This window comes from Talaromyces rugulosus, chromosome V (genome assembly GCF_013368755.1).
Source record: "Talaromyces rugulosus chromosome V, complete sequence".
In the NCBI taxonomy this organism is placed as follows: domain Eukaryota; kingdom Fungi; phylum Ascomycota; class Eurotiomycetes; order Eurotiales; family Trichocomaceae; genus Talaromyces; species Talaromyces rugulosus.
Window position 1 is genome coordinate 3,981,122 of NC_049565.1, and position 23,945 is coordinate 4,005,066.

Consider the following 23,945-nt stretch of genomic DNA (forward strand, 5'->3'; position numbering starts at 1 on the left):
ACCAGATGTCTTGACGGAAGTGGCTGCGATGGAAGAGCAGCAGCGCCCTCACCCCGCGCTGTCAACCATTGGCTTCGGAGGGTGAATACTCCTCTTACCCAACATTTGTAGCATAAAGGACACGTGCTGATGGCAATTGAGTAGCACCCAAGCCGTTTTCTCGCTCCTCTCATCGCAAGCAGTTGTAGGTGCAATTCTGTAAAAACAATATATTTCAATTGATGCGCATGCGTGTTGACTGATCAGATCCATTTCACAGCTCTCGGTCTCCATCCCGCGGAAATCACAACCGTACTGTTATCCGGCCCAGTATGCGGCCTGATCTTCCAGCCCTTCTTTGGCAGCAGGAGTGACCGCCATCAATCGCGCTGGGGACGCCGACGGCCATTTATAGTCTGTGGCAGCCTGGCCCTGATTGCCTCGATGTTCCTCCTCGCCTGGGCGGATGACATAGTCGCAGCCCTGATGCCGCGGTCCGAACACCGGCGGGCTGTTCTCGTCGCGCTCACCGCACTGCTCGCCTTTTCCATTTTCACCGCTATCCAGGCTGTGCAGGTTGGCCTGCGAGCGATCGTGACGGACAACAGCAATAACATTGCCGAGCAGACCGAGCAGAATGCGTGGGCCGGTCGACATATCACCGCGGCAGCGGTCTTGGGCACGGCTGCAGTGTTCGTTGACTATGGTGGTGGGTTTGTTGGTGCTAGTCTGCTTGTGTCAGCGTACCTGGCCGTTACGATTCTGTTGACGTGCTGGATCAATAGCGAACAGCCGATGGACACGCATGATCGAGCGCCGGTGCACAAAGTGATTCGCGAGGTCTCGCCGCAGATCAGGGCGGTTTTGATTGTACAGTTCTTTTCCTGGATGGGCTGGTTCCCATTCCTGTATTATGCCGTAACGTATGTATCTGTGATCGATCCTTCTCTGGCCACGCTCGCCTGCTGACTTGGGAATAGATATGTGAACAGTCTCGGTAGGTTGTCTTCCGCATATATCTGATGTCAATAATTGTAGTCTCATGTTTGTTTCTTAGCAGCTCCCGACAGCCGCATCGGGCACGTGACGCCATTGGCCTATTCGACCGTCTCCTTCCTGGTGTCGATGCTTCTGCCACGCAACTACGCCAACAGCAGGATCAGCAAACGCACGCTCTGGGCCTCGTCGCACGCCATATTTTCTCTGGTCATGCTCGGCACCCTTGCTGTCCGCTCGGCGCTGGGCACAGTCATCCTCTTCTCGGTCGTCGGTATCAGCTGGGCGATCAGTTGTCAGATGCCGCATTCCCTGATCGGCGACGAACTGGTACGCCTGCATAGAGAAGAGAAACAGCTGGCAGACAGCCAGGGCGTGATCCACGGCATTCACAACGTGGCTATATGTCTGCCGCAAATAGTCGCTATGCTTGCCATGGGCCTGATGTGGATGGCTTTTGAGAGTGTTGCGGTGGATTGGGTGCTGCGTCTAAGTGGTGTGTCCGCGCTGCTTGCAATGGGATTTGCGATGAGGCTGGAGCGTGAAGGACGTGTGGAAGACGTCAGTATGGGTCTGCTTGAAGGGGTGGATATGGAGGAGTTGGATCTGTAAATCGTTCTGCCACCATTCTTGGATAAATACAGAATATTATATCATTGTTTCAATGGACATCTGGAGAAGCACCACCAAAAAAAACCTGGTACTAATCGGCCAGTGGGCTGTAGTGACTGTAACGACAGTCTTGAATATATAAAATACATCGACAACAATATATGTATAAATTAGTTGATATCTATCATTGATATACATAGGTATTACCAACTGATACACAGTATCAAAGGTTAAAAACGCTCATTCATTCATAATTCATCAGTTGATAGAATCGAAAGCATGTGGTCCACAATTGAAATCCCTCCAGCGACGTAGCCGATCTGACTGAATCTGGTATTCGTAAAACCGGCGCTGAATAATTGGGGCACCAGGCGTACCCTTCTGCATCCAAACTGTTCTGGTCTTCGAGGAGTGTCTTGCGGAAATTATCTTGTGTAGTTCCATCTCTCGCAATCTCTCCAACCCCCCTTTAAATATCCATGCCCGTTCTGGCGCTTGTGAATAACCTCATAAATAAGCCTCTAAAGACTCCATCGGGGGTGTTGTTCGCTGCCATTACCTCGCTGCGCTGTTTGAACCGCTGTTCTGTTTCCTCGGCTGCGCGTATTTTCGAGAAGAGGTCTTTTGCAGCCTCCTGGTTCTGCCATGTTTCAAAATCACCCTGGAACTGCGAAAACGAAAACGAAAACGAAATATCCGGGGATATGGGGGCGTCGGATAGATTATCTAAATAAATGTTAGATAGTTAGAAAAACAAAAAAGAAAGCGTGTCAACTCACTTCCTTCTGGACGGAAATAGGGCCATTGGTGCCAAGTCTGAAGATTTCAATGTCTCCTTTAACACGGTGGTCTACTTGATGACGAATACCAGCTGGACAAACGACCGGCCGCCATTAGATTTGGTCTTTAGAAAGTCCGTTCCGAGGTACGGAGACAGAAGGTTGCTTTTCAGCAGTAGGCTTGGGAGAGACAGTTGGACTTTTGGGAGAGGGGCGTGTGGGAGAGAGATAATAATAAAAAAGAACAAAGAAAAAAGAAAAAAGAAAACAAACTCGATTATATCAACCCCACTCATCGGTGACTTGTAACATCTAAAGTACTCTTACTCAACATGACCTTATTAACTGGCTTGCAGGCCTGCGGGCACGTCAAATTGGTGCGTGTAGGCTTTATTGGCCTCACTGATCGGCCTGTAGGCATAATATCAAAAATACATGTCATTTATGTGTAAAGTAATACAGGGGTTATTGGTTTGTCCAGTCTAACCTATGTTCATAACAGTGAGCGAGCTGGCCTACTGCATGTAATCCCAACTGTCAGAATCTATCAATCCGTGATTGAGTTCCTTGCCGTTGGTTCTTCTTGTGTTGAATAGATACCTATCTTCCACACGCTCATATATTCATGTCCATGGATCTTTCCCAACTTCCAGACATATCTGGCCTGCTTGTCACGCCGGATAACCCCGCGCGAGATGATCTTGAAGGAATGGACTACGCGCGATGTGCAGCTTTGCACAACTATTTGGTTCGCTATACTTGGCTTGCTGATGGCCGTGATCTGGCAACTCTGAATGGCAACAACGGCACCAGCACTTTTTTCACTGCCCACAGTGATGAAGCCGAGGCTCTTCGTCCAAGGCTTCACCCGTCGCTGGCTGCATTTTTTGATGCCGCTATGGAACCTCTTCTTGGTGATGACCCTGATAATCCACGCCCCCCATTCTTCACTTTTGCGTTGGGAATCTCCACACCAGACCTACTTTTTGAGGAATTCACAAGCAGCTCTGGGTTCGTGATTTTCGACAGAACTCTTAGCATGTTAGCTACTAACCAAAAGCCTTCGGCTGTTTGGTCAGTCCTTATTATCCAACAAGAACTTCCACTCTTGCTATTCCGTCTCGAGGAAGGTGACATGTCTTAATCAAACAGAGGCCGAAACCTCTTGGATGCAGCATCGCTTGTCGAGCAAGCCCGAGCCCGCTTCGTCGGACTCATCGAAGGTTCAGCCATTGCCTCTGCGTCTTCGTCGGGTGCCCTCTTCAATGGACTATCTGCCTGTACATCGAAACATTGCGTCTTGACTTCTGGGTCACGGTGGTATAGGTCTTGAAGCATCCATAGCTTCTCGGCAATGTTATGAGGAACCGCCGGACGACGGATGTTTCCTAAAGCCACAAAGGCTCGTCGAATGGCGGCCATCGGTGTATTCCGATATGAATATGCGGGTTGGGACAAGGTCAAGTTCACCCTGCTGCTCGAACTAAACTAAAACATACCTGTACGTTGAATCTGGAAGGTACAGTCCTGTCGAGGAAAGACCGGACTGGAGGAGTCACGGTTTTTCACGTGTTATTTCGTCAACCTTCACTGATTATTATCTATCAATTGACGAATTAGTAAATTCAAATGAATCAAACGGAGACTCAAAAAAATAAGAGCGTTTTATGAGTATATCTTTACTCGTCAATATCCCAAGTATGTGTGAGACCGAAGAACTTCAAGTTGTATACGTTCATTATTGGATGACTTGGCTTTGTAGTCTATATATTCTTAGCTGTCAGATAATCAGTGCAAAAATAGATCTGTTTGGTGTAAGTTTATGTAATATATACTTCATTGACTATTTCATGGTACACATAACGGCGTCGACACCACATGCAGTGTCGTCAACATTGCCAAGACAGTCTAGACCGACATCTACTAGTACAGATTAAGATTAGTTTACAAGATGTAATGCATCATACTTGTGAGATGTATAGATTTGTACTTGTCACTGCCTGGGCCATCCCGCTACCTTAGGTCACTATCTATCAATTGATGTGATGTCCACTTCGGCGAAGCATTGGCCAGTACTACTCTCGGTTACCTCGTTGCCTCAGGCCACCAGGATCGTTATATCCACGAGGACCGTCACACTAAGGAATAAGAAGACATATAAATGAGCAAAGTTTGTCGATATTAATCTGCTAGTTACAGCCCACTTGAACTCGGCTCGGTCCAGTTAATCTCAGAAAGGCCTTTCCGACCCTGGTTGCCTCTCTTAGTCTTTGACTGGCTCCAGCTTTGTCTTAGAAGAGACTTCAGGTTGCTAACAGACTTTGTAAGGCGAGCAGACGTTGCCAGCTTTGAAGAGAATAGAGCTACCATGCCTTCCTTTCTTGACTTGGCTAGTTTGAATAGAGCTTCTTTAAACTCATACTCATTAAGCCCTGCTTCAAGGGCTCCCCATGCTAAATAAAAACATGGTTTCATGTACCAATAACCACTAGGTGTCCTATCAAATACACCAGAGTGAAGGACAAGATACCCCCACTGTCTCATAATGGTTCCACGGGGATGGTTGGTAATTGGGCCCCATTTATCAATAGGGGGGAGCTTGTAAAAATCCATCGCGCGAGCATAGTTGTTAGCTTCGTCATTCATACGAAGGCGATGAATGAGAGAAGTTCTCAAGCCTAACAGTATCCTGCTATCTTTTGTTCCACCTTTGAACTCACGAATCAACCTTTCGAGCATCTTTTGATCGTGCAAGTGAAGCCATGGGTTTGTTCCCATAAATTCATGAATGAGAAACTTGATGTTCGTTCGCGAAGTAAGACCTCGGCTAGTGCCGCCATATCCACCTGTTGCCGTTGGATACTCGGGATCAAGGATGCCAGGATGCCTGGCATTCCATGCCAAAATATCCGGATGGTTGTCATCAATAAACGTAGCATTGAATTGCTTTCTGTTGGTTTTGGGGTGAGGGTCGGAAGGCGGGATTTTTGTTAATGATGAATAATTTTTTTGATACTCGTGTAGAGTATAACCAGTTCTTTTCCAGAATTTGGTTAGATCATTAGGATCTGTGAAGACAGGCTTTGAACCATAGTCTGTGATATTTTGGGGTAAGCAGAGTCGGAACATCTCTGCAATGATGGCATTTACCATCTGCTTGTACTGTCGCGAGGTATCGTTGTCCACGTCGGAAGGCAGGATCGAAGGCTCTTTCAAAAGTTCCGTCAAGGTTGCAGAAGAGAAAAGACCGCCACAATGCCGCTGTGAAAGTGACCATTCAAAACCAAAAGACTCTTCCTCACGTTGTGCCGCAGCTAACACAGTCAAATTTTGACACTGGAGCGGCTGTGTCTCAACCCAATGTCCGGAATAACAAGAAGTCATAAACATGGTCAAATGAGCCTTCGGATACTTTTGAAGAAGCTCAGAAATGTCAAGTCTGGAAACAGGCGGACTCTCATCTAATTGACCTTCTGATGATTCGCCGATTAAAAAGCCACCTTGTTCATTCTCTCCATGTGCAAATATCATCACCAGCACAGGGCCAGCATCTTTCTCAGCCTCTGCAAGTGCATGTTCGAGGCGGTTCATGAATAGGTTCCGTAACTCCAAGCCATGAGGAGATATTGTGACTTTTTGTCGAACAGCAGGGAGAAGATTCTCATCTAGCACGACAACTCTTTCTTCAAAAGGATCGCCATGAAGAAACCCAGTAACCCAACTCTTCTGGATTGGGAGATTATCATCTTCGGGCTCCCTGGTAGTGTTGTCACGCAGACAGTATTTCGAGACAATATATTCCGGATCCATACTGGTGATCCATTCTTGGCTTTTGCCCATTGAGTCAAGCACGTGCATCCATAAATTAAAGTCCGATACCATCCATCCATCCCCTATGGATGGACTTGCGATATCTCTTGCAACACCCGAACCCGTCTCATCGACGCCGAGAACTGCAACCACGCGTGTTCTAGGATCGACATTAGGAGGCGCCCTTGTGTCTCTGGTAGGCAAATACATTGGTTGTTGGAAATGTCGAACTCTACAATCTGCCGCGTACTTGGAAATTTCTGATTCTTCTCCCATGCTCACTTTCGTGTCCCGTGGTTCATCGCTAGACTGTTCAAATAAGCGCTCTGCATCGCTGTGGTCGAGCTTCTGATCTTTCATGAGCTGCCGTATACAGTACTCTCTGCGGGCATCTTTTTCTGTTGGAGAACGGCCGGATACAAAGATCTCGCGAAGTTCATCTTTCGGAATCTCTTGCCACCGCCTCATTCTCGCGACGTTTGAATTGCAAAAGTTGCGACCCTGGGCGAATCCTATGAACTTTTCAAAATCACCCCGGATACGCGGAAGGTTGTAGACTAGTCCCACCTCTTTAGGGTCCATGAGGCAATAATAGGCATACTTGGCTATGTTTGTATTATCTGCTGAAAGTCCGGTGCGCTCCGCGATAGCATCTATGGTACCAATGATGCCAAGTCCTTGTTCAAGCAAGTCAGATGTTGTATCCTGAGACCATCCGAGAGTGTATCTTATAATTGCTTTCTTTCCTTCGGCGTGAAAGGCGTTTGACTTGGATCGCTGTTGCATCCTTTCAATCACATGGATGATGTTGTTTGGCGGAGTTGTATTGGCGAGTACATCGTCGATATCGCTCGGCAGTTCGGATAGTAATGTCTGCAGCGTTGCTTTTGCTTTCTCTCCAGCAGTTAAGTTTCTCCCCTTCTCTTTGCTCTTCCACAGAGGCATGGCTTCAGAGTTGTAACTTGATCTGCGCTAGTCAAAGCCTAGTAGGACGTTGTAGGTGGAACGGCGAGACAGTGAGGACAGTCAATCTCTGGGGATGGGGAGAAAAGAGGTGGGAGGGAGGGAAATTTTTCTCGGTAAATAAACGCCCCGTTTGTATCGGTGAGCAGATTGCAGGAAGTTGTTGGCGAGATGACAGTAGTCAGATATCAAGAGACTCTTCAAGTGTATAGAAAAAGAAGGCAGATAATATCAAGGGAATCGGCTACGCATCACCCAGCGCGCTAGAAATAATATGAAGACGTTGAAGTCGACGGTCGCAGCGAAGAGAGAGAGAAGAGAAAATGGGGGATGGAAAGAGAAGATCATGGATGAAAAGAAAAGAGAGAGGAGAGGAGGAAAAACGATGGCAGGGCAGGCAGACAAGTCACGTGCGGTTCTACCACACAACCACAACTCCAGTGATTTTTCCTCAAGACAAACTGGGTCGAAAGCATTTATCTCTTCTGCTAGCTTTGACATATTTTTTCTAGGATCCCCTGGTAAAAGGTTGGCAGATTCAGGTTTGCTGCACTAGTCCTTTATCTTGATAAAAGGTGATATTTGAGACTAGCTAATATTCTCTCATATAAAATTGCAGGCCCTTATGCTGCAGTCTTTTATATACATAGTAAAGACTAATAAAATAGTGCTGTTCCAAGAGCGACGAAATTACAGTCAGATACGTCCAAGGGGAGCTCATGATTTTATAGATAGAACAGCATGAAGTCATGGCTATCGACACGCACCATACCCAAAATGGAACGCTAAACTACATCGCTTAATTCGTTGTAATAATACTCCGTATTCACATGGCGAGCCTATAATTAGACCCAACACTTCTGAAAAAGGAAATTGACGAGTGTCAGACAAGCCCACTCCTAACCCCTGCATCGGCGTCAAAAACAAGTGCGGAGTCCGCCATTGAGCCCTGATATTACGTGTGATTCAGCGAATCCGCTCGTAGCGGCAGACCCAGCAGTGCCAAGCAGTGGGGGGACTTGGCAGATTCCACCTGGACTTTAAGATCTGCTTGTTCTGTCGATCCCAACGGCCATACCGTATCACTACATACGTAATTCCTGAAGGGTAGAATGATAGCCCTGCCCAAACAACACATTCTTGCTCCGCTGGTATGCAGATTGTTTGTTGGTGCGACGGGCAGGCTTGCCGGCAGAAACAGACACAATAGGCGAGGCTAGCCCCTTGCGGCCTAGCGGCGAAGTTAATCGGGCACAGTGCTGAGAAGGCCTCAGGCGATTGGCGAGCCCGGGTGGCCAGGCGCCCCACCGGCATCGAGACTTGTTTAACCACCAACTCCTGTTTGACCCTTTTTGCAAGCGGGAAAAAATCAGAAATGCCGCTCTGGGGAATCTTAGCGGGTGGCCCTTTTGGGCCGCTGAATCGCAGCCAATAGAGCGCCTGCCGTCGGGGAGTCACAGTGGAGCCGCATGGGTCGCAGAACCTTGTTTCATCCCTGTTATGGCTGTGCAAGATCCACTCTAGCCCCGATGCGGCATTCAATCACGCTGCCGTGGCCCAAACGGGACGGTCTAGACGCCAGGGATTGGCCCAGATACGAAGTGGAGCCCCCGCCAGGGCCAAAAGGGGCAGAGCCTCAGCCTTCAGGCACTCAGCCCCAAACTTTTTCTATCCTCGTTGGTCGCGCGGGCCCTTTCCTCTCCTCTCTCACTCTCACTCTCGCTCCCTTCCTGTCTTCTTCTTCTCTTCTCTTCCCTTCATCACCCATCGTCCATCGTCAAATATATAATCAATCAATAACTTTACACTCCTTCTCGCCTGATCGTGCGCCATGCTCATCGTCTCTCGCCCATAATGCACCTGCTCCCTCGCTTGCATCTGCGGCCGTTCCTGCTCTCGCTCATTATTGTCTCCAGCGTAGCGGCCAAAATCATCCATCTTTTACAACATATACGCACTCTTCCGCGCTCGTCATTCCTTTTATACCTCCCCACCTTCTTTCTCTTCGATTTTCTTGTCGTGGTGGTTGCGTGGGCCTTGTTGCAAAAGACTCTAGGCATTGGGAATGTCGTGGGACTAGCCATTGTTGCTCTTGTTGCGTATGTACCCACCCCTCTACTGCATGTTGATTGATTGACTGACTGGTCGACTGTTTCTCTCTAGCATTGTTGACCTAAGCGCTGCATCCTCCCAGCTGGGCTTCTTTTACGTCACCGGTGCCGAAGTACGATGGGGGGCCGCTACAAGTGTTGCTGCTGATTCCGGTGGACTCAAACTGCTGCTGAGTGGTTTGGTCCCTGTCGTTGCTGTCGGCGCTGCCATTCTCGTCTTAGCCTCCATCATCTCTCCTCTTGTTTGGCTGATCTTTGATTCCTGGTTTTCCTCCGTCGTCAATAGCGTGCTCACATTGCGATCGAGATGTTCCGGCGGCGAATCCGGCGGTCGCTACTTGCCCCTGTCAAACAACGAGCAGAAGCAACCGCATTCACGGAAGAGCATTGTGCTTTACGTCACAGTCGTCTTCTTCACTTGTCTGGCCTATCTCCAAATCACGCGGCCGCCCGTGCCTTACGACCACATGTCTGGGACGATTCCTTTCACACTGTGGGAAGCTTTAAATCCCGCTGAAAAGGTCTGCCAGTCGACTGAGCAGCAGCCCTTTCCGCTTCCCGAATTGGTTAGTGAAGATTTGTGGGAACCGGCCTCCGGTCGTTACAAAGGCTGGAATCCTGGCCTGGTCAACAGTTCCTCCGAGTACGAGCAAATCTTCTCAAAGCCCAAGTGGGCGCCCGAGACATGGCCTGCCGGATTCGGGAGATGGGAGCTCCAGTCAAACGATACACTTGATAATTCGTCTTATACCGAGTCGTTGGTACAATCCAAGTGCCCCGGACCTTTCAACATCCACAACACTTATGACCCTACTATCGATCCGATGCGTATCACCAACCTGGGTAGCGACATATTAGAACCGGTGCAAAAGGTATTGGCCGACCACAAGGTTTCGATCAAGCACGTTATCGTCATGGAAATGGAAAGCGCGCGAAAAGACATTTTTCCTTTCAAAATGGGCTCTCATCTTCACGAGATGATAGTCGATTACTACGGAACCACAGAGGACAGTAATATGGACGAGTTGAATGCAAAATTGGCCGCCATGACGCCAATTGCCGAGCAAATCACCGGCGAATCTGGAAACTTTCCTAGTGAAGCTCGAGAGTCTGCTGAACGAAACCTGACATGGAAAGACCCTTCTGGTCCTGACATGGGCGGCATCAATGTCGTTGGTGCCGTCACCGGAAGCAGTCTGTCTTTCAAGAGTTTCCTAGGAAGCCACTGCGGCGTGGCTCCTCTTCCGGTGGATTTTATGTTTGAGAACCGCGCCGAAATCTACCAGCCCTGCATGATGCACATCCTCGACCTGTTCAATCAGCTCAAGGAGGAAAGGGGCGTAAAGGCCACCGACATGCGCAGCGCCAAGTGGAAGTCCATTTTCATGCAGTCCATTACCGGCGAATTTGACAACCAGAATCATCTAAATGACCAAATGGGGTTCCAAAGCACGATTGTCAAAGAGAAGATTGATACAGGCAGGGCAAAATACTATCATGAAGACATGAAAGAAATCAATTACTTTGGGTACGTTCTCTCTCTCTCTATCTCTGCCTCTTGTCTCTGGTACTAATTAGAATAGATATCCCGAGATAGAAATTCTTCCATACTTGAATGATAGCATCCACGAGGCCAAGGCCAATGGCGACCGGCTTTTCCTCTCGCATTTCACCAGCACCACGCATCACCCGTGGGGAACCCCTAGCGGATTCCCGACTGAGAACTATTGGTCAGGCGACCACCTGATCAACAAACACGAAGACAACAACAAGTTTCTTAATGCCGTGCGTTATGTCGACACTTGGCTCGGCACTGTTATGAAATTGCTCGAAGATACGGGGATCGCGAATGAGACGCTGGTGGTATTTGTCGGTGACCAGTAAGTTGTCCCCTATGCCTCTGCTTTGTTGGCACCTGCTTATTCGTTACAGTGGACAAGCGTTCAAGGAAGATTCTCACATCACCGGCACATTTGAGAACGGACATATTAGCAACTTCCGCATTCCTCTCGTTTTCCGCCATCCCTTGTTGCCGCGCATCGATGTGGCAGCGAATGCAACCTCTATTTCTATTCTCCCTACCATCTTGGATCTCTTGATCCACACCGACTCTTTAGACGCAGACGACACAGAGGCCGCGTCGGACTTGATCCACGAGTACGAGGGCCAGTCTCTGATCCGGCCTTATAAAAACACACACAATGGCCGGGAGGCATGGAATATTGGCATCATCAACACTGGCGGGACCATGTTGAGCGTCGCCTCTGCAGCCGTGCCCTACCGCCTCACCCTTCCCTTGACAGAGGAGCATACCTTTCTCTTTTCCGACCTATCTAAAGACCCGAATGAAATCGACGTTATTGAAGACTGGGATTCGAATTCCCTGTACAGCCGCATCGAGAAAAAATACGGTGAAGAGGCTGCCCACTGGGCCGAAAAGGCTATCGACGTGGGACACTGGTGGGTCAACGAGAAAAAACGCATATGGAATTATCGCGAATAAATGAATAATTTATGGAGTTATGAGGGATAAACTGTTTCAATTTTTTTTATTTTTTATTTTTGATCTTAAATTTTGTACAATAGAGCGAATCACCTTGTATATATTACATAGTGCATATAATACCCTGGAATCATCCAACAGAATGCATGTTTAGCCCCACTTCACTTGACAGTTTCTAGTACATGTTTTAATGAAAACATTAACCTCGACATCTAGAGTTAAACTCTCCCTAGGAATCCGCAAGTGCTATCTCAAGTTGTTTCGGGCATGGTCGCTGCATGAAATATTTGTCGACAACGACGTCACCAGAGTCAAAAGTTCTTTGTGTGTAAAGCGGGCGAGACCCTTGAACCTGAACCCCGCTCACGACGGCCATCCCAACCTCACCTCTGTCTTTTCGAGAAGACACACACCACCCACTCATATCGAGACATGAACAAGCATCTCTAATAAGAATAAAAAACACAAAATGGAAGGAAAATATTCCGAATCCCCCGAATGGACCGACGTCACACCCATCCCCCTCAATGATGGCACTGACGGTGGTCAAAACGCAACACCTCTCGCAGTCATCACGTATCAGCCAGTATACCTCGAAGCCACATCGTATCTGCGCGCTGTCATGGCAGCCAACGAGCTCTCGGAGCGCGCGCTGGCGTTGACGGAGGATGTTATTTCGATGAATCCGGCGCATTATACTGTTTGGTAGGTTTTTTTTTTTTTTTTTTTAAATATTGTTTACTGACAAGCGAGGAAATAGGTTGTATAGATCAAAGATTCTGTTTGCGCTGGAGAAAGATTTGAAAGAGGAGATTGCGTGGTTGAATAAAGTGTCTTTGAAGTATCTGAAAAATTACCAGATATGGTGCGTCCATCTCCTTTCTTCCCTTCTTTCTTGACGGACCAGATTGGTTGATTGGAGAATAAAAAATATGCAGGCATCATCGCCAACTCCTCCTATCCTCACGCACTGCATTCCCATCTCTTCCCGCCGGCGAGCTGGACTTTCTCATGAAAATGTTCACCGAAGACTCGAAAAACTACCATGTCTGGACGTACCGCCAATGGCTCGTCCGCCGCTTCGACCTCTGGGACACCCCGCGAGAAATCAACGATGTCGATGCCCTTTTGTTGTCCGATGTGCGCAACAATTCGGCATGGAATCATCGATACATGCTACGCTTTGCGCCGCGTCAGGGGTTCGAGGCCGGTATGTGGAGTAGCAGCAGCAGTACTACTAACGCGCAAGAAAAGGGGAAGCTCAGTGTTGTAGATGAAGACCTCATCGACGCAGAACTCGACTACACTCAAGCCAAAATCCTGCTTGCTCCCGAGAACCGCAGTGCATGGCTGTATGCGCGTGGCGTGCTGCGTGCGGCTGATAGGCCGTTGAGCGAGTGGAAAGGGTTTGCGAGTCGGTTTATTACGGAGGAGATTGGCTCTGATAATACTATCTATCATGTCAAGAGCAGTTTGGCGGTTGAGTGGTTGGCAGATGTGTTTGCGCAGGAAGCCCGGCAAGAAGAAAAAGAAGACTCGGAGAAAAAGAGACAAGAAAAAGTCGACGAGGCTGTTAGGTTGCTCACGCTGCTCAAGGTAAAGTACGATCCGGTGCGTGTTAATTATTGGGATTACAGGATTAGGGAGATTAGGCAGCCGGTGTCTGCTGTATGATAGATAGTAGTCATGGTGTCGATTATTAATAAGCTCTGAAACATACTCAAAACGCTGAACGAGAGAATCGTAAATAAAAGGCCGATCCAAATAAAAGAAAAAAAACTTGCTTCCAAGAAAAAATCAAAGATCACAGCCACCCGTTGTCCAGCTTGTCCCTCCACTCCGATACCATCCCGTATGTGACGTTGCTTCCTCCGCACACCACAATGACCACGCGGCTTTCTGGAGTCAGATTGGGAATCAGCTGCTTGAGATGCGAGAGCTGCGGTGACACTGTAGCGTCATCCTCTTCATCAGATCCAAAGGCGCTGTCTATGAGCGAGGTCGAGGAGCCATCAAACCGGCCGGGTTTAGAGATATTGTCGTGTTCATCGCCATAATACCCTTCATCACTTAGCGGGGCTCGCTTTCTCTTGCTGCTCTTGGACTGATCTTTGAGTTGCTGTTGCTGCTTGAACCTATCGCCAATGGTAGCTTCAACACACACTCCACACGCCAACTCCACGAGCATACGCTCATCATCAGCTAGACGTAGACACCCCCTCGCCGCATCAGCGTCCGACAGAACAGCGCTGTGAATGGCGATCCCCGGGGGTGGCGTGATGCAGTACTCAAACGTCTTCTCCGAGACACGCACACAGGCTAGTGATACGGCCATTGAGGTCACTGCGGGCAGTGTGACGAGTGCTTTTTGAGACATGGCGAGTGCCATAGACTGGGTTCCGTCGGTTTCGACGGCGAGGATGTGGATGTCCTTGACATCTTCTTTTTGGGCTTGTCGTCGACGACGTCTTTCGATACCTTGGATTAAACCGTTCATCAGACCGCCGCCGCCAACGCTGCATACAAGCGCATCAACAGGTAATGCCGACTCCTCGTCGTTTCCCGGCGGGAGTTGATAAGCCAACTCATCAACAATGGAACTATTTCCCTGCCAGATCGCCTCGTGATCAAAAGGGTGCAATGCAATCTTGACAACATCTTCGCCACTACCAGGGGTATTCTCCTTCATAACCGCGTTCTTCATATACACTCCAGCCTCGGCGATGGTATCCCCGTGTTGAATCACCTGCGTGGCGCCCGCGGCATGCAGCTTGTCAACCATGAGACGCGACGCGGTCATGGGCAGCACGACAGAGCATGGATAATCAAGCGAGCGAGCCGCGCAGACGGCGGCCAGTCCGGCGTTGCCGCCAGAGTTGATGTAGAAATGCAGGTCTCGGTTGGCGTTGGCTGGGTCGTTGATGTGGTGCAGGATGAGGCTTCCCATAGCTCTATAATTTGGGTTAGTCACTGTCACTATCTATTGCTGTTGATTTGTTATATTATAGGAGGCCTGCGCACCTTGATTTGAACGAACCGCCAGGCTGCAGGTTTTCGAGTTTGAGAAACACTCGACTATACATACGTCTATCAGATACGAAAAACAAGCCAACAAGTTTCAGCAAGACTCACCATCCCGCGGCCCTGGATAAGACGGAAGACTCAACCAGGGGCGTTTCTATCCATGGTTTCTTTTGCTGTTTGCCAGCCATCCTGACAATAGGGGCCTTTTTGTGTACTGATTCAGTGCTGAGAGGCAGGAACGAGGCGGTGTCCATGTTGAAGTGTGGACGATTTTATGAATATCGTTATGATCAGGCAAGAAAGGAGTAGGCAATCATAAATCTCTTTGAATTGTGTCTTGATATCAGACAGGGGTATTAATAATAGATAGGTATGTAGGGAGTAGAAGATAAAAGATGTTGATATACTGAGAGTATAAAAAATACCCCGGGAATATCCTTTCTAATTAGTCTAAACCGGTACCCTACTTATTTGTCTCACCCCTTATCAACCAGAAAAAATACCACTCATTATTTCATTATTCCGTCCCATCTTTGCCCCCAGTGTGACCCTTTCTCACCCTTTCTCATCATGGATTGCCCCGGGAAACTTAGGGTTTCACCAGCCGCCCAACGGGTTCTCCGCGGGAAGGGAAAAACCACATGTCTTATCAGACTGGTTTGGTTGCTTAGTTTTCCGTTGGCTTTTTTTTAAGTATTAAGGCGGAGAATTCTAGATCAAGTATGACACAAGAAAATCAAGGATGTGGATCCAATCATGTTGATTTTATAGGGTAATAGTTTTTGGCTGATGGTTTTTCCGGGGATAGCCGTGGCGAGAGGAACAAGTCATATTTTTGTCATTGTTTATGGCTTGTGTCATTGTTTTTTTGATTTGTTTTTTTATTAACAACTATTGATACAATATTCGTACAAGGACAAAAAGATAAACAACTGATAAGAAAGTTGTAAGTTGTAACGTTGAGGTTATCAGCAGGGTTATTTTTCCCGATAAGGTCAATTCAGTCGGGGCCATCTAGATCTCACGGGTCACGATGATAAGACGGGCGTTATGTATGATCATTACCTGTTTTGAATCTCATCGGTAATATTTGTGTTATGCAAGAGAAAAAAAAACCCTCTCTTTCCTCGTGGTCGAGCCTCTTTTTCTCACTGGTACCGTGGCGGGGGGTTTTTGTCTCTCCTTTCATTTTGTTGTGGAAAGGATCAATCCTCAACCAATAACGGCGGGAAAAAAAGCGTATTATTCTTCTCAATTCGTCTTGCATACTCCAAATCGGCCCCATAGGCTGCCGCCGCAAAGTCGCGCTTGGAAGGATCAACCCCGAAAAAATCCAGAATCTCGGCCGCCTTTGCCGGCATGGTCGGTTGGAGCAGGATGCTGATCATGCGGAGAGATTCGCAGACGTTGTAGATGCTGCGGTAGCCCTTGCTAGGGTCGACTTTTTTGTGTTCCCAGGGTTTGGTGTTGTGGAAGTATACTTGAGTCTAGCTAGAATATTAGCGATAATGAGCATTGAAAGGAGAAAAGAAAAGAAGACGGACTCGTTCGAGTAGCTCCATGATCCGACGCAGGGCCGCCTGGGGATCTAAATTGTCCATGTGCTGCTTAACTTCCCCCGGAACTGCTCGCAGAATCTCCTCCATAGTACGGTCCTCCTCGGTTGGCTCAGGCAACGTCCCGGCCTCCACCGCCTCAAAGTACGGCCGCAAGTCCCAGTTCGTAACCCCCAAAACACGGCGCGCGAGATTGCCAAAGCCGTTTTTCAGGTGCTTCTTGTAGTATCGTGCGACTAGTTCATTCTCGTAGTCGGCGTCGTTGCGCAGGGGCCCGTGATACGTGAGAAAAAAGCGGATTGTGTCGACGCCGAATCGGTCAATGGCAAAGAACGGGTTCACTCCGTTTCCCGACGATTTGGACATTTTTTCCTGGTTCATGCGCCAGTGGCTGTGGACGAGCACGTTGCGGGGGACGGGCAAGTCAAGGGCCATGAGAAACGCCGGCCAGTACACGCAATGAAATCTGGTGTGCATTAGTATAAACCTTTCAATCCTTGACACAGCGACCTACCGCACAATGTCTTTCCCAACAACCTGGACGTTTGCCGGCCAAATAGAATCCTTTTCTTTTCCTGGTGTGAAAGGATACCCGGCTTTGGTTAGATAGTTGACCAGGGCATCTAGCCAGACATATATGGTCTGGGATTCATCACCTGGGACTCTGATGCCCCAGCTCAGCCGCTCCACAGGCCTTGATATCGAAAGATCCTGTAGTCCAGACTCGACCGATTTGACTATATTTTCCATGGCATTTTGGGGCTTTATAAGCTCCGGATTTTCTTTAAAATGCTGCAGAAGCCGGTCCCGGAATGCGGACAGCTTGAAATGATAGTTTGTTTCTGCTGACCATTCGACTTCTTTTCCCGTTTCAATCGAAACCTATCCAAAGTCAACAGTGACTCCTGGCATAAAAAGGGAGGCGAATCCTACCATGCGTTTCCTCCCCGTTGCAGGGTCAAGCGACGGCTGCACCTGCGACTGCGGATAAAAGGCCTCGTCGCTTATCGAGTACCATCCCTCATGTTTGGATGTGTATATATAGCCTCGATGCTGCAGCATTTCCCAAAAGTATCGCACCGCGTCCTTGTGTGCTGCATCGGTAGTCCGGCTGAAATGGTCGTGTTTGAGGTTGGCGGCTTTGGCGAGGTCCTTGAAGGTCTGGCAGTTCATGTCGCAAAACGCCTGTGTTTCCATGCCTGCAGCCTCGGCGGCTTGCTGTATCTTGATTCCATGCTCGTCAGTTCCCGTCAAAAGCTGCGCGTTGCTGTCGCCGACCAGCAGCTGCCATCTTTTCAGTATGTCCCCGAGGACCATCGTATACAAGTGACCGACATGGGGGGCTGGTATTTAATTAGCAAATAAACCCAACAGTTATTTACTCTTGGTGTGACTCACCAGAGTTCACGTAGAAAATAGGCGTTGTGACGTAAAACGGCTTTTTGGAATCAACAGCCTGTGTCGCATATGTCCGGCGTCGCAGCTGAGCAGAATATGAGCGACACGTAAACGGTAACCCTGAATTGAAATACGTCGAAGCCCTCGCAAAGGCCCCACGCGAACTTCGCATTGTCGCCATTGAACTCTCGAGTGCGCAAAGCGAAAGATGCTTGCTTGTTCCGGCGTTGGTTGCGGAGAAAAGCATCAACCCCCGAGGTGGTGGTCCAAGCTCCCGAGTCTTTTCTCAGCGCTTTGGAACTTTTTAAGGGTTTCACCCCACCGTAGTAGTACTTTCAACTCACTCTCGAGTCTCAACACCGCAAGATCCTCTAGCCACGCTTGACTAGCCAAAGAATTTGAACAAAAAAACTACTGCCAACCGACATCATGGCAAGACCCTCGGCTGACATACTAACCAAGGTGTCCACCGAAGGTACGTTTTTTCCATCTCGTACCGAGAGAACAGACAAGCTAACAACAGCCTCAGGTGCAACCGACTTTGTACAAGCCTACCACGCTGCCCTCTCATGGAACAAAAACTCCATCGCCAAATTTTACCACGCAACGCCAACCAATATTCTGTTCAACGGAAACGTCATTGCGGACGGCGCCGCCGTCGAGGAGATTTTCACAAACCAACTACCGTCAGCTCGCTATGAGATACAATCTGTGGACTGCCAAATCATCAATAAATCCTACCCTGTTACAACACCTGCTGAGACCAGCTCCAAATCAGCCACCAAGAATATTTCGATTCTGGTGGTCGTCAGTGGATATGTGCAATACGGTGAAAAGGATGCGCCGCAACATGGGTTCAGTGAGACGTTTGTCTTGATACCGAATACGGAAGGAAAGGAGAAAAACAAGCGGGACTGGGTGATTCAAAGCCAGAATTTCCGACTGGTGGTTTGATTATTCTACAGGAGGAGTTGAACAGCGACAATCTTTATTCATTGGCCTGAACTCGGAGAGAAACACCCAGCATATACAACATCATTAAACACGCCACGAACAATTATTACTAGCCAGTATGGCCAGTCGCCTAATACCAGCAACCAATCTTACGCGCTCCGGGTCGGCCGCAAGTTCGCTTTAACACGCTCCACAAGTTCTTCACGCGACATTGTGTCCGCCGGCAAAAGGCCTCTCTGCAACAAAATTAGTCGAATGAACAAAAATTCATCAGGCACATAAGTATTACCGCTCGGAGCCACCTCCTTAGTTCTTCAGTTGTCCACTCGGCCGGGTCTAAGCAAGGTTAGGCACGTTCATGATGGGAACAGCGGTTTTTCGATTATTTACCTCCTTTGGGGTCTGCCTCTGCGGGAAACATTTCACCACCCCATATTGACCAAGCGGAGACGGCTGTGACGATGCCAGCGAAGCCTGTTTGATATTAAATACTTGGACTTTTGGTTAGTTGGAAAAGGTGCTTACCCAGGAAGAGATTCTATGCAGCATTAGCTTAGTTGATATATAGCGGATTGGGAATAAAGAGTGTGTACCTTGGAGTTTAGCGCCTTGTCCAGAGAAGTCGGCATGTTGTCTGTAGTGCAGGTAAGAATAATGATAATGAGGACAGCATGTGAAAGAGCACGTATAGATATAGTCCACTAGCGTCTCCGCAAACGCAGCTGCCTCGACACGCACCGCCACAGCAGCCACCAGCCACCGCCCCACACAGGGTTCCGCCGTCGAGAAACCCTAATTTCCGGATCGGAGCCCACACTGAAGCTCTCACGAACAGACATCGACCTTCAAGCGCTCACTCTGTCCCATCAAATCGTCTTCCCCCGTCGTCACAGACTAATCCGCCAAAATGCCTTCCGAAGTCTCCGATATCAAGCAGTTCATTGAGATCTGCCGCCGGAAGGACGCTTCCTGTATGTTCCACGATATGCGCGGTGGAGGATTTCGGTTCATAGTTGAAGAAGAAGGGATGGATGGGTGTTCAGATGACAACACAGAAAGAAAACAAAAAAAGAAGTGTCAGAATTTGCAATACTGGTCCATCCCTTTCGACGCGGCTTTTTGATCCGAATTCATCCAATTGCTCAGAAATTCAACAAAGCAAAACAAACTAACTGGTGAATAGCCGCCCGCATCAAGCGCAACCGCAAGACCAGCCAGACCAAGTTCAAGGTCCGCTGCAACCGCTTCCTGTACACCCTCGTTCTTAAGGACTCGGACAAGGCCGACAAGCTCAAGCAGAGCTTGCCTCCTGGTGCGTTTAGATCGAATTCAACCATCAACAAGACATGAAACTAACACCACGAAATACAGCCCTCAAGATCGAAGACGTCTCCAAGGGTGGCAAGAAGAAGACCATCTAAATCGATACCTAATTTGGAAAGGATGAATCGGGTTACTCGGGTTACGTGCGTCATGGATACAAGATGAAAACTAAAAAGAGTGGGAAAAAGGTGCATATGGAAAAGGAATACTCGTGACGTTGATCATTTTCCATGAATTGGAGTCAAGGGTTATGCGACGGCTTTCCTATGTTTTGCCTGGCATATTTGACAATAACAATACACTTTGGAGAACCTTGCGGCTCTCCAAATCTCCGTTCCCTCCTCACAAGGATGCGGCGATATCAGATACCAATTTCAATAAAAAAAACATTTGAAAACCATCTTCTGTTCTATTTATTCAGTACTGTATTCGAGCTCTTGATAGCCAGTCACCTCAAACCTGTCTAGCATCTGCTCGAGATTCGTTGCATTTAGATCAGCCCTGCGCAACTCAAATTCTCCGAAATAGTTTGGCTCCGGGGTCACTTTTGTAAAGCCAAGTGACTCGAACAAGGCAATACTCCTGATGTTTGTTTTCCCAATCTTGACACTGAAATAACTAATTTCTTTCTTGGAGATCTGCTTGTTCCCTGCCCGTAAAAACTCATCGACGATCACATCTTGACTCGAGAGAATATACCGTAAGAATGCCAGCAACGCAGGCCGACCAAACCCTTTTCCCTGCTTCTGTTTCTCGGCAATCATCAATTCGAGCTCCCCAACCACGCTGTCCTCGTCCTCGTCGTCAAAACGTAAGAAGAGATTAACATCCCCAAGCATACGCTCCGGCGCATCGGTTTCTTCCGGTACTATCACTCTGCTCTTATCTGAGGACGAAGAACTTGGTAACGAGAGTGGTAAACAGACTATAAATGTCAATTTATCGCCGTCTTCTCTCCAGCTCTTTTGCATCGAGTATTCTTCGTCCAAAGTTAATGGCTCGGATGCCGTCGCTTGTTGGATTTCCTGCGCATCATTATTAGACCAAATTATGTCGTGAGTATTAGATTAGGTAAATACCTCATTTTGCATCCATTCGTGGTATTTTGGAACATGGTGTGTAGAATAAGGCACCAAAAGGGTTGCAGAGGTCGATATTGCTGGAGACGATGTATAGATGAGCTCACTGCGTGTATTGTTGGTGTAAATTGTTGTTACCTGTAGTGGCGTTGATTAACATCTTCTGTCCAGTGTCTTTTATTTAGCAAAGGAATAGTTGTATTTGAATATGACTGGTCACTATCAAGTTTCATTGACAGGATAGAAAAAAGGCGAGATTGAATGTTGGATAAGGTCCCGCGATGAGGGGCCCACTACAACAACATATAAATATTTAAAGTGCATCTTGTATGAACCAATTTACCTTCAACTACATAAATATGTACGACAGTGCTTATAAATGGAAGAACCCAAATCCCATTTTCTAAAACTTCTTCACGTCAACTGCTAGCTTCTAGTGCCGGTTCCAGCATTCAAAATGATATATGCACCTTGCTCTACCACGGCATAACGCATCGATAACACGCAGTCGATCTATGCCATTTACAGACCTAATGAAAGTCTGTATCAATGCTTTGATTTGTTCGTGGTCATAATTCTGACTGCCGCTTTCGTTTCAAATCCGGGGTTGTTTTTAAGTCCGACCCTAAAAGCCTTCCGAGTGGGATAGCTCTGACCCCGCGATGAATCTCGACGATACAAGACTAATAGTCGTTAACTCCAATTTGTTTCTAGTAGATGATTCCCTAGTAGGTTTCGATCGGTGATACATTGTTACTTACGCCGGGTGTATCCTTCATACTCTGACTGTATCCATTGGTTGCTCGTTATCAATTTTTGTTCAAGATAATGACTTTTCTAGAGATAGTTTATTTTTTAAAACTGGAAAATGTCTCGTTATGTTCCAATCTAGGTATGTTATATAGGTCTGTGACTTTATAAAGTTGCGGCTTGTAGACCAATAACACAATGGTGTTTTCTAGCAAGTGACTGGTATAAAAGTCTTGGTCACCTCTGCGCTCATTTTTGTGATTGGTTCCCCACGGTTTTTGCGCCGATGATCAACCGTAAGAGTTCACATGCAACTCGAGAGAAGAAGCTCAAACTCCGCTAAATCCGGCGTGGTAGATACGATGACCAATATAGCATTCATTATTTAATGTCCAATTCCCTCGCTCCTCCAGACTATATGGGACATTTCAAAAATTCAACTTAGTTTTATTTACAATGACCGTGCAGATTCTCGTCACTGGTGCAGGGGGGTATATGTATGTTACTCCTCAATGACCACCCGAGAACTAGAAAAAGTACTGAGTCCTTTGCGTAGCGGAGGGTCTATCGTTGCAGATCTCTTAAACGTGAAAGCAGGAATTCTCAAGAACGCAGGAATCCACGCTGCCGTTCGCTCTGATGAACAAGGCCAAAATCTGTCAGCTCTCGGTGTAAGTGTGGCACGGTTGGATCTCAGTGACAAGGCGCTTGTGGAAAATTACCTGGTTTCTCATGACAGTCAGTTCTCGCAGCCTAATTTCCTCATCGGAAGCAGCTGATTGTTTTCAAGTTGGAATTGTCGTCAACACCGCAACTTCGATAGATCGAGAAGTTGCTTTCAATCTCATTGTAGGTCTCTCGGTCCGCCGAGAAGCCACAAGGAAAGAGTCATATTTCATACATGTTAGTAAGCTACTCATATGGTTACTTGAATGATTGCTCACTGCATAGTATTTAGACGTCTGGATTATCTGCTTTTGACGAGAATACCGGCTGGCCTTATGGCAAAGTCAAAGATTCGGATTCTGTTTATAACCTTGAAAGCGAGTCTAAGGACTCGTATATCGTTCGACAAGTGGGACTCCTGTCGAAGCAATCAATGTTTTCTCGATGCTGAAACAAAATAAAACAGGTTGACACATTTGTTGTGGAGCAATGCAAGACGTCTGACGTGAGAGCGTTAATGATTTTTCCACCCACGCTTCGTACGTTATTTACTTCCGAAGAAAACTCGGTATCATATTAAAGTGCTCATTTGCTCCTAGATGGACGGGGTACCGGAACATGGAATCAGCTCTCACCGCAGATCCCTGCTCTCATAAAAGCAAGCATCAAGGAGAAAAAGGTGTACAAATTCACCGAGAATCGGGTAAGTGACTGGATATATCAATGAAATATCGATACACTAACACAGCCAAAGGAAGCTACACTCGCACATATATCGGATATCACAATATTTTTTGTTAGCCTAATCGAAGCCATCCTGCGAAGAGATAAACTACCAGAAGGTGAAAATGGCTACTATTTTTTGGTGTCCTACATGATTCCGTGGTGGGACATCCTGGAAAGACTTGCAGCTAGATTATATGCACGAGGGCTTGTTGATTCACGGGAGCTTGATTTGTGGCCTTCTGATAAGGTTCTTGCTGAGGCAGTCGGTGTTCCGGTGAAATTCGCCTATAGTATGTGGAATTCTAGGTTAGTTTATCTTGTCACTCGAGGCTTTTTATGACTCTAAATGCTTATTCATGCGACAGCCCACAGGTTTCTTGCGAGAATAGGGGCATCGTCGGGTGGCACCCAAAATGGGACACGGAACGATTTTTGAACAATTTGGATGATGAGATTGACGATTTCTTGGAACTCGGCTTGCCGAAGAGTAGCCTTCTTGACTCTTTGAAGCCAAAGTCTGTCGAGTAACTGCTTGAGATGTGCCTAAGGAGTGTTCCTCAATGATGTCTGGTGTATAGCCATGGCAAAATTTGCTTGGGAAAGTTTTTTTTTTGTTTTTTAGATTTCTTATCACAAACTTGATCAATGGCCGAAACCATACTCGAGACTGTATAATGCAAAAGACCAATCCATGGACACCGGTTTGTTATTTGTTA

The 23,945-nt window shown here is 47.6% G+C and overlaps 11 protein-coding genes across 11 annotated transcripts; 6 read left to right on the top strand and 5 right to left on the bottom strand.

The window, feature by feature from the left end:
* Positions 1-28: 28 nt before the first annotated feature.
* Positions 29-1,587, top strand: TRUGW13939_09875 (uncharacterized protein; the record flags this gene model as incomplete). The annotated part of the gene is made up of 5 exons (XM_035492995.1): positions 29-81; positions 145-184; positions 247-902; positions 960-976; positions 1,037-1,587. 5 exons carry the CDS (start codon positions 29-31, stop codon positions 1,585-1,587), a joined length of 1,317 nt encoding a protein of 438 aa, XP_035348888.1.
* Positions 1,588-4,559: 2,972 nt separating this feature from the next.
* TRUGW13939_09877 (uncharacterized protein) lies at positions 4,560-7,121 on the bottom strand (the record flags this gene model as incomplete). The annotated part of the gene is made up of 1 exon (XM_035492996.1): positions 4,560-7,121. The coding sequence occupies one exon, from the start codon at positions 7,119-7,121 to the stop codon at positions 4,560-4,562; it is 2,562 nt and encodes an 853-aa protein (XP_035348889.1).
* Positions 7,122-8,993: 1,872 nt separating this feature from the next.
* Positions 8,994-11,753, top strand: TRUGW13939_09878 (uncharacterized protein; the record flags this gene model as incomplete). Its single annotated transcript, XM_035492997.1, has 4 exons — positions 8,994-9,238; positions 9,303-10,778; positions 10,834-11,130; positions 11,183-11,753. The coding sequence occupies 4 exons, from the start codon at positions 8,994-8,996 to the stop codon at positions 11,751-11,753; spliced, it is 2,589 nt and encodes an 862-aa protein (XP_035348890.1).
* Positions 11,754-12,222: 469 nt separating this feature from the next.
* On the top strand, positions 12,223-13,427 carry TRUGW13939_09879 (uncharacterized protein; the record flags this gene model as incomplete). Its single annotated transcript, XM_035492998.1, has 3 exons — positions 12,223-12,458; positions 12,514-12,618; positions 12,692-13,427. The coding sequence occupies 3 exons, from the start codon at positions 12,223-12,225 to the stop codon at positions 13,425-13,427; spliced, it is 1,077 nt and encodes a 358-aa protein (XP_035348891.1).
* Positions 13,428-13,557: 130 nt separating this feature from the next.
* Positions 13,558-15,031, bottom strand: TRUGW13939_09880 (uncharacterized protein; the record flags this gene model as incomplete). Its single annotated transcript, XM_035492999.1, has 3 exons — positions 13,558-14,704; positions 14,775-14,828; positions 14,886-15,031. 3 exons carry the CDS (start codon positions 15,029-15,031, stop codon positions 13,558-13,560), a joined length of 1,347 nt encoding a protein of 448 aa, XP_035348892.1.
* A 951-nt stretch (positions 15,032-15,982) lies between these two features.
* Positions 15,983-17,912, bottom strand: TRUGW13939_09881 (uncharacterized protein; the record flags this gene model as incomplete). Its single annotated transcript, XM_035493000.1, has 5 exons — positions 15,983-16,264; positions 16,322-16,799; positions 16,848-17,215; positions 17,267-17,676; positions 17,732-17,912. The coding sequence occupies 5 exons, from the start codon at positions 17,910-17,912 to the stop codon at positions 15,983-15,985; spliced, it is 1,719 nt and encodes a 572-aa protein (XP_035348893.1).
* A 248-nt stretch (positions 17,913-18,160) lies between these two features.
* TRUGW13939_09882 (uncharacterized protein) lies at positions 18,161-18,685 on the top strand (the record flags this gene model as incomplete). The annotated part of the gene is made up of 2 exons (XM_035493001.1): positions 18,161-18,206; positions 18,261-18,685. The coding sequence occupies 2 exons, from the start codon at positions 18,161-18,163 to the stop codon at positions 18,683-18,685; spliced, it is 471 nt and encodes a 156-aa protein (XP_035348894.1).
* Positions 18,686-18,834: 149 nt separating this feature from the next.
* TRUGW13939_09883 (uncharacterized protein) lies at positions 18,835-19,314 on the bottom strand (the record flags this gene model as incomplete). The annotated part of the gene is made up of 5 exons (XM_035493002.1): positions 18,835-18,921; positions 18,975-19,021; positions 19,076-19,159; positions 19,211-19,223; positions 19,279-19,314. The coding sequence occupies 5 exons, from the start codon at positions 19,312-19,314 to the stop codon at positions 18,835-18,837; spliced, it is 267 nt and encodes an 88-aa protein (XP_035348895.1).
* A 278-nt stretch (positions 19,315-19,592) lies between these two features.
* Positions 19,593-20,106, top strand: TRUGW13939_09884 (uncharacterized protein; the record flags this gene model as incomplete). The annotated part of the gene is made up of 3 exons (XM_035493003.1): positions 19,593-19,656; positions 19,869-19,997; positions 20,057-20,106. The coding sequence occupies 3 exons, from the start codon at positions 19,593-19,595 to the stop codon at positions 20,104-20,106; spliced, it is 243 nt and encodes an 80-aa protein (XP_035348896.1).
* Positions 20,107-20,421: 315 nt separating this feature from the next.
* TRUGW13939_09885 (uncharacterized protein) lies at positions 20,422-21,247 on the bottom strand (the record flags this gene model as incomplete). The annotated part of the gene is made up of 3 exons (XM_035493004.1): positions 20,422-21,033; positions 21,088-21,167; positions 21,226-21,247. 3 exons carry the CDS (start codon positions 21,245-21,247, stop codon positions 20,422-20,424), a joined length of 714 nt encoding a protein of 237 aa, XP_035348897.1.
* A 1,046-nt stretch (positions 21,248-22,293) lies between these two features.
* On the top strand, positions 22,294-23,757 carry TRUGW13939_09886 (uncharacterized protein; the record flags this gene model as incomplete). The annotated part of the gene is made up of 8 exons (XM_035493005.1): positions 22,294-22,334; positions 22,394-22,575; positions 22,628-22,740; positions 22,796-22,912; positions 22,970-23,042; positions 23,103-23,206; positions 23,258-23,535; positions 23,595-23,757. 8 exons carry the CDS (start codon positions 22,294-22,296, stop codon positions 23,755-23,757), a joined length of 1,071 nt encoding a protein of 356 aa, XP_035348898.1.
* Between the last annotated feature and the right edge of the window lie 188 nt (positions 23,758-23,945).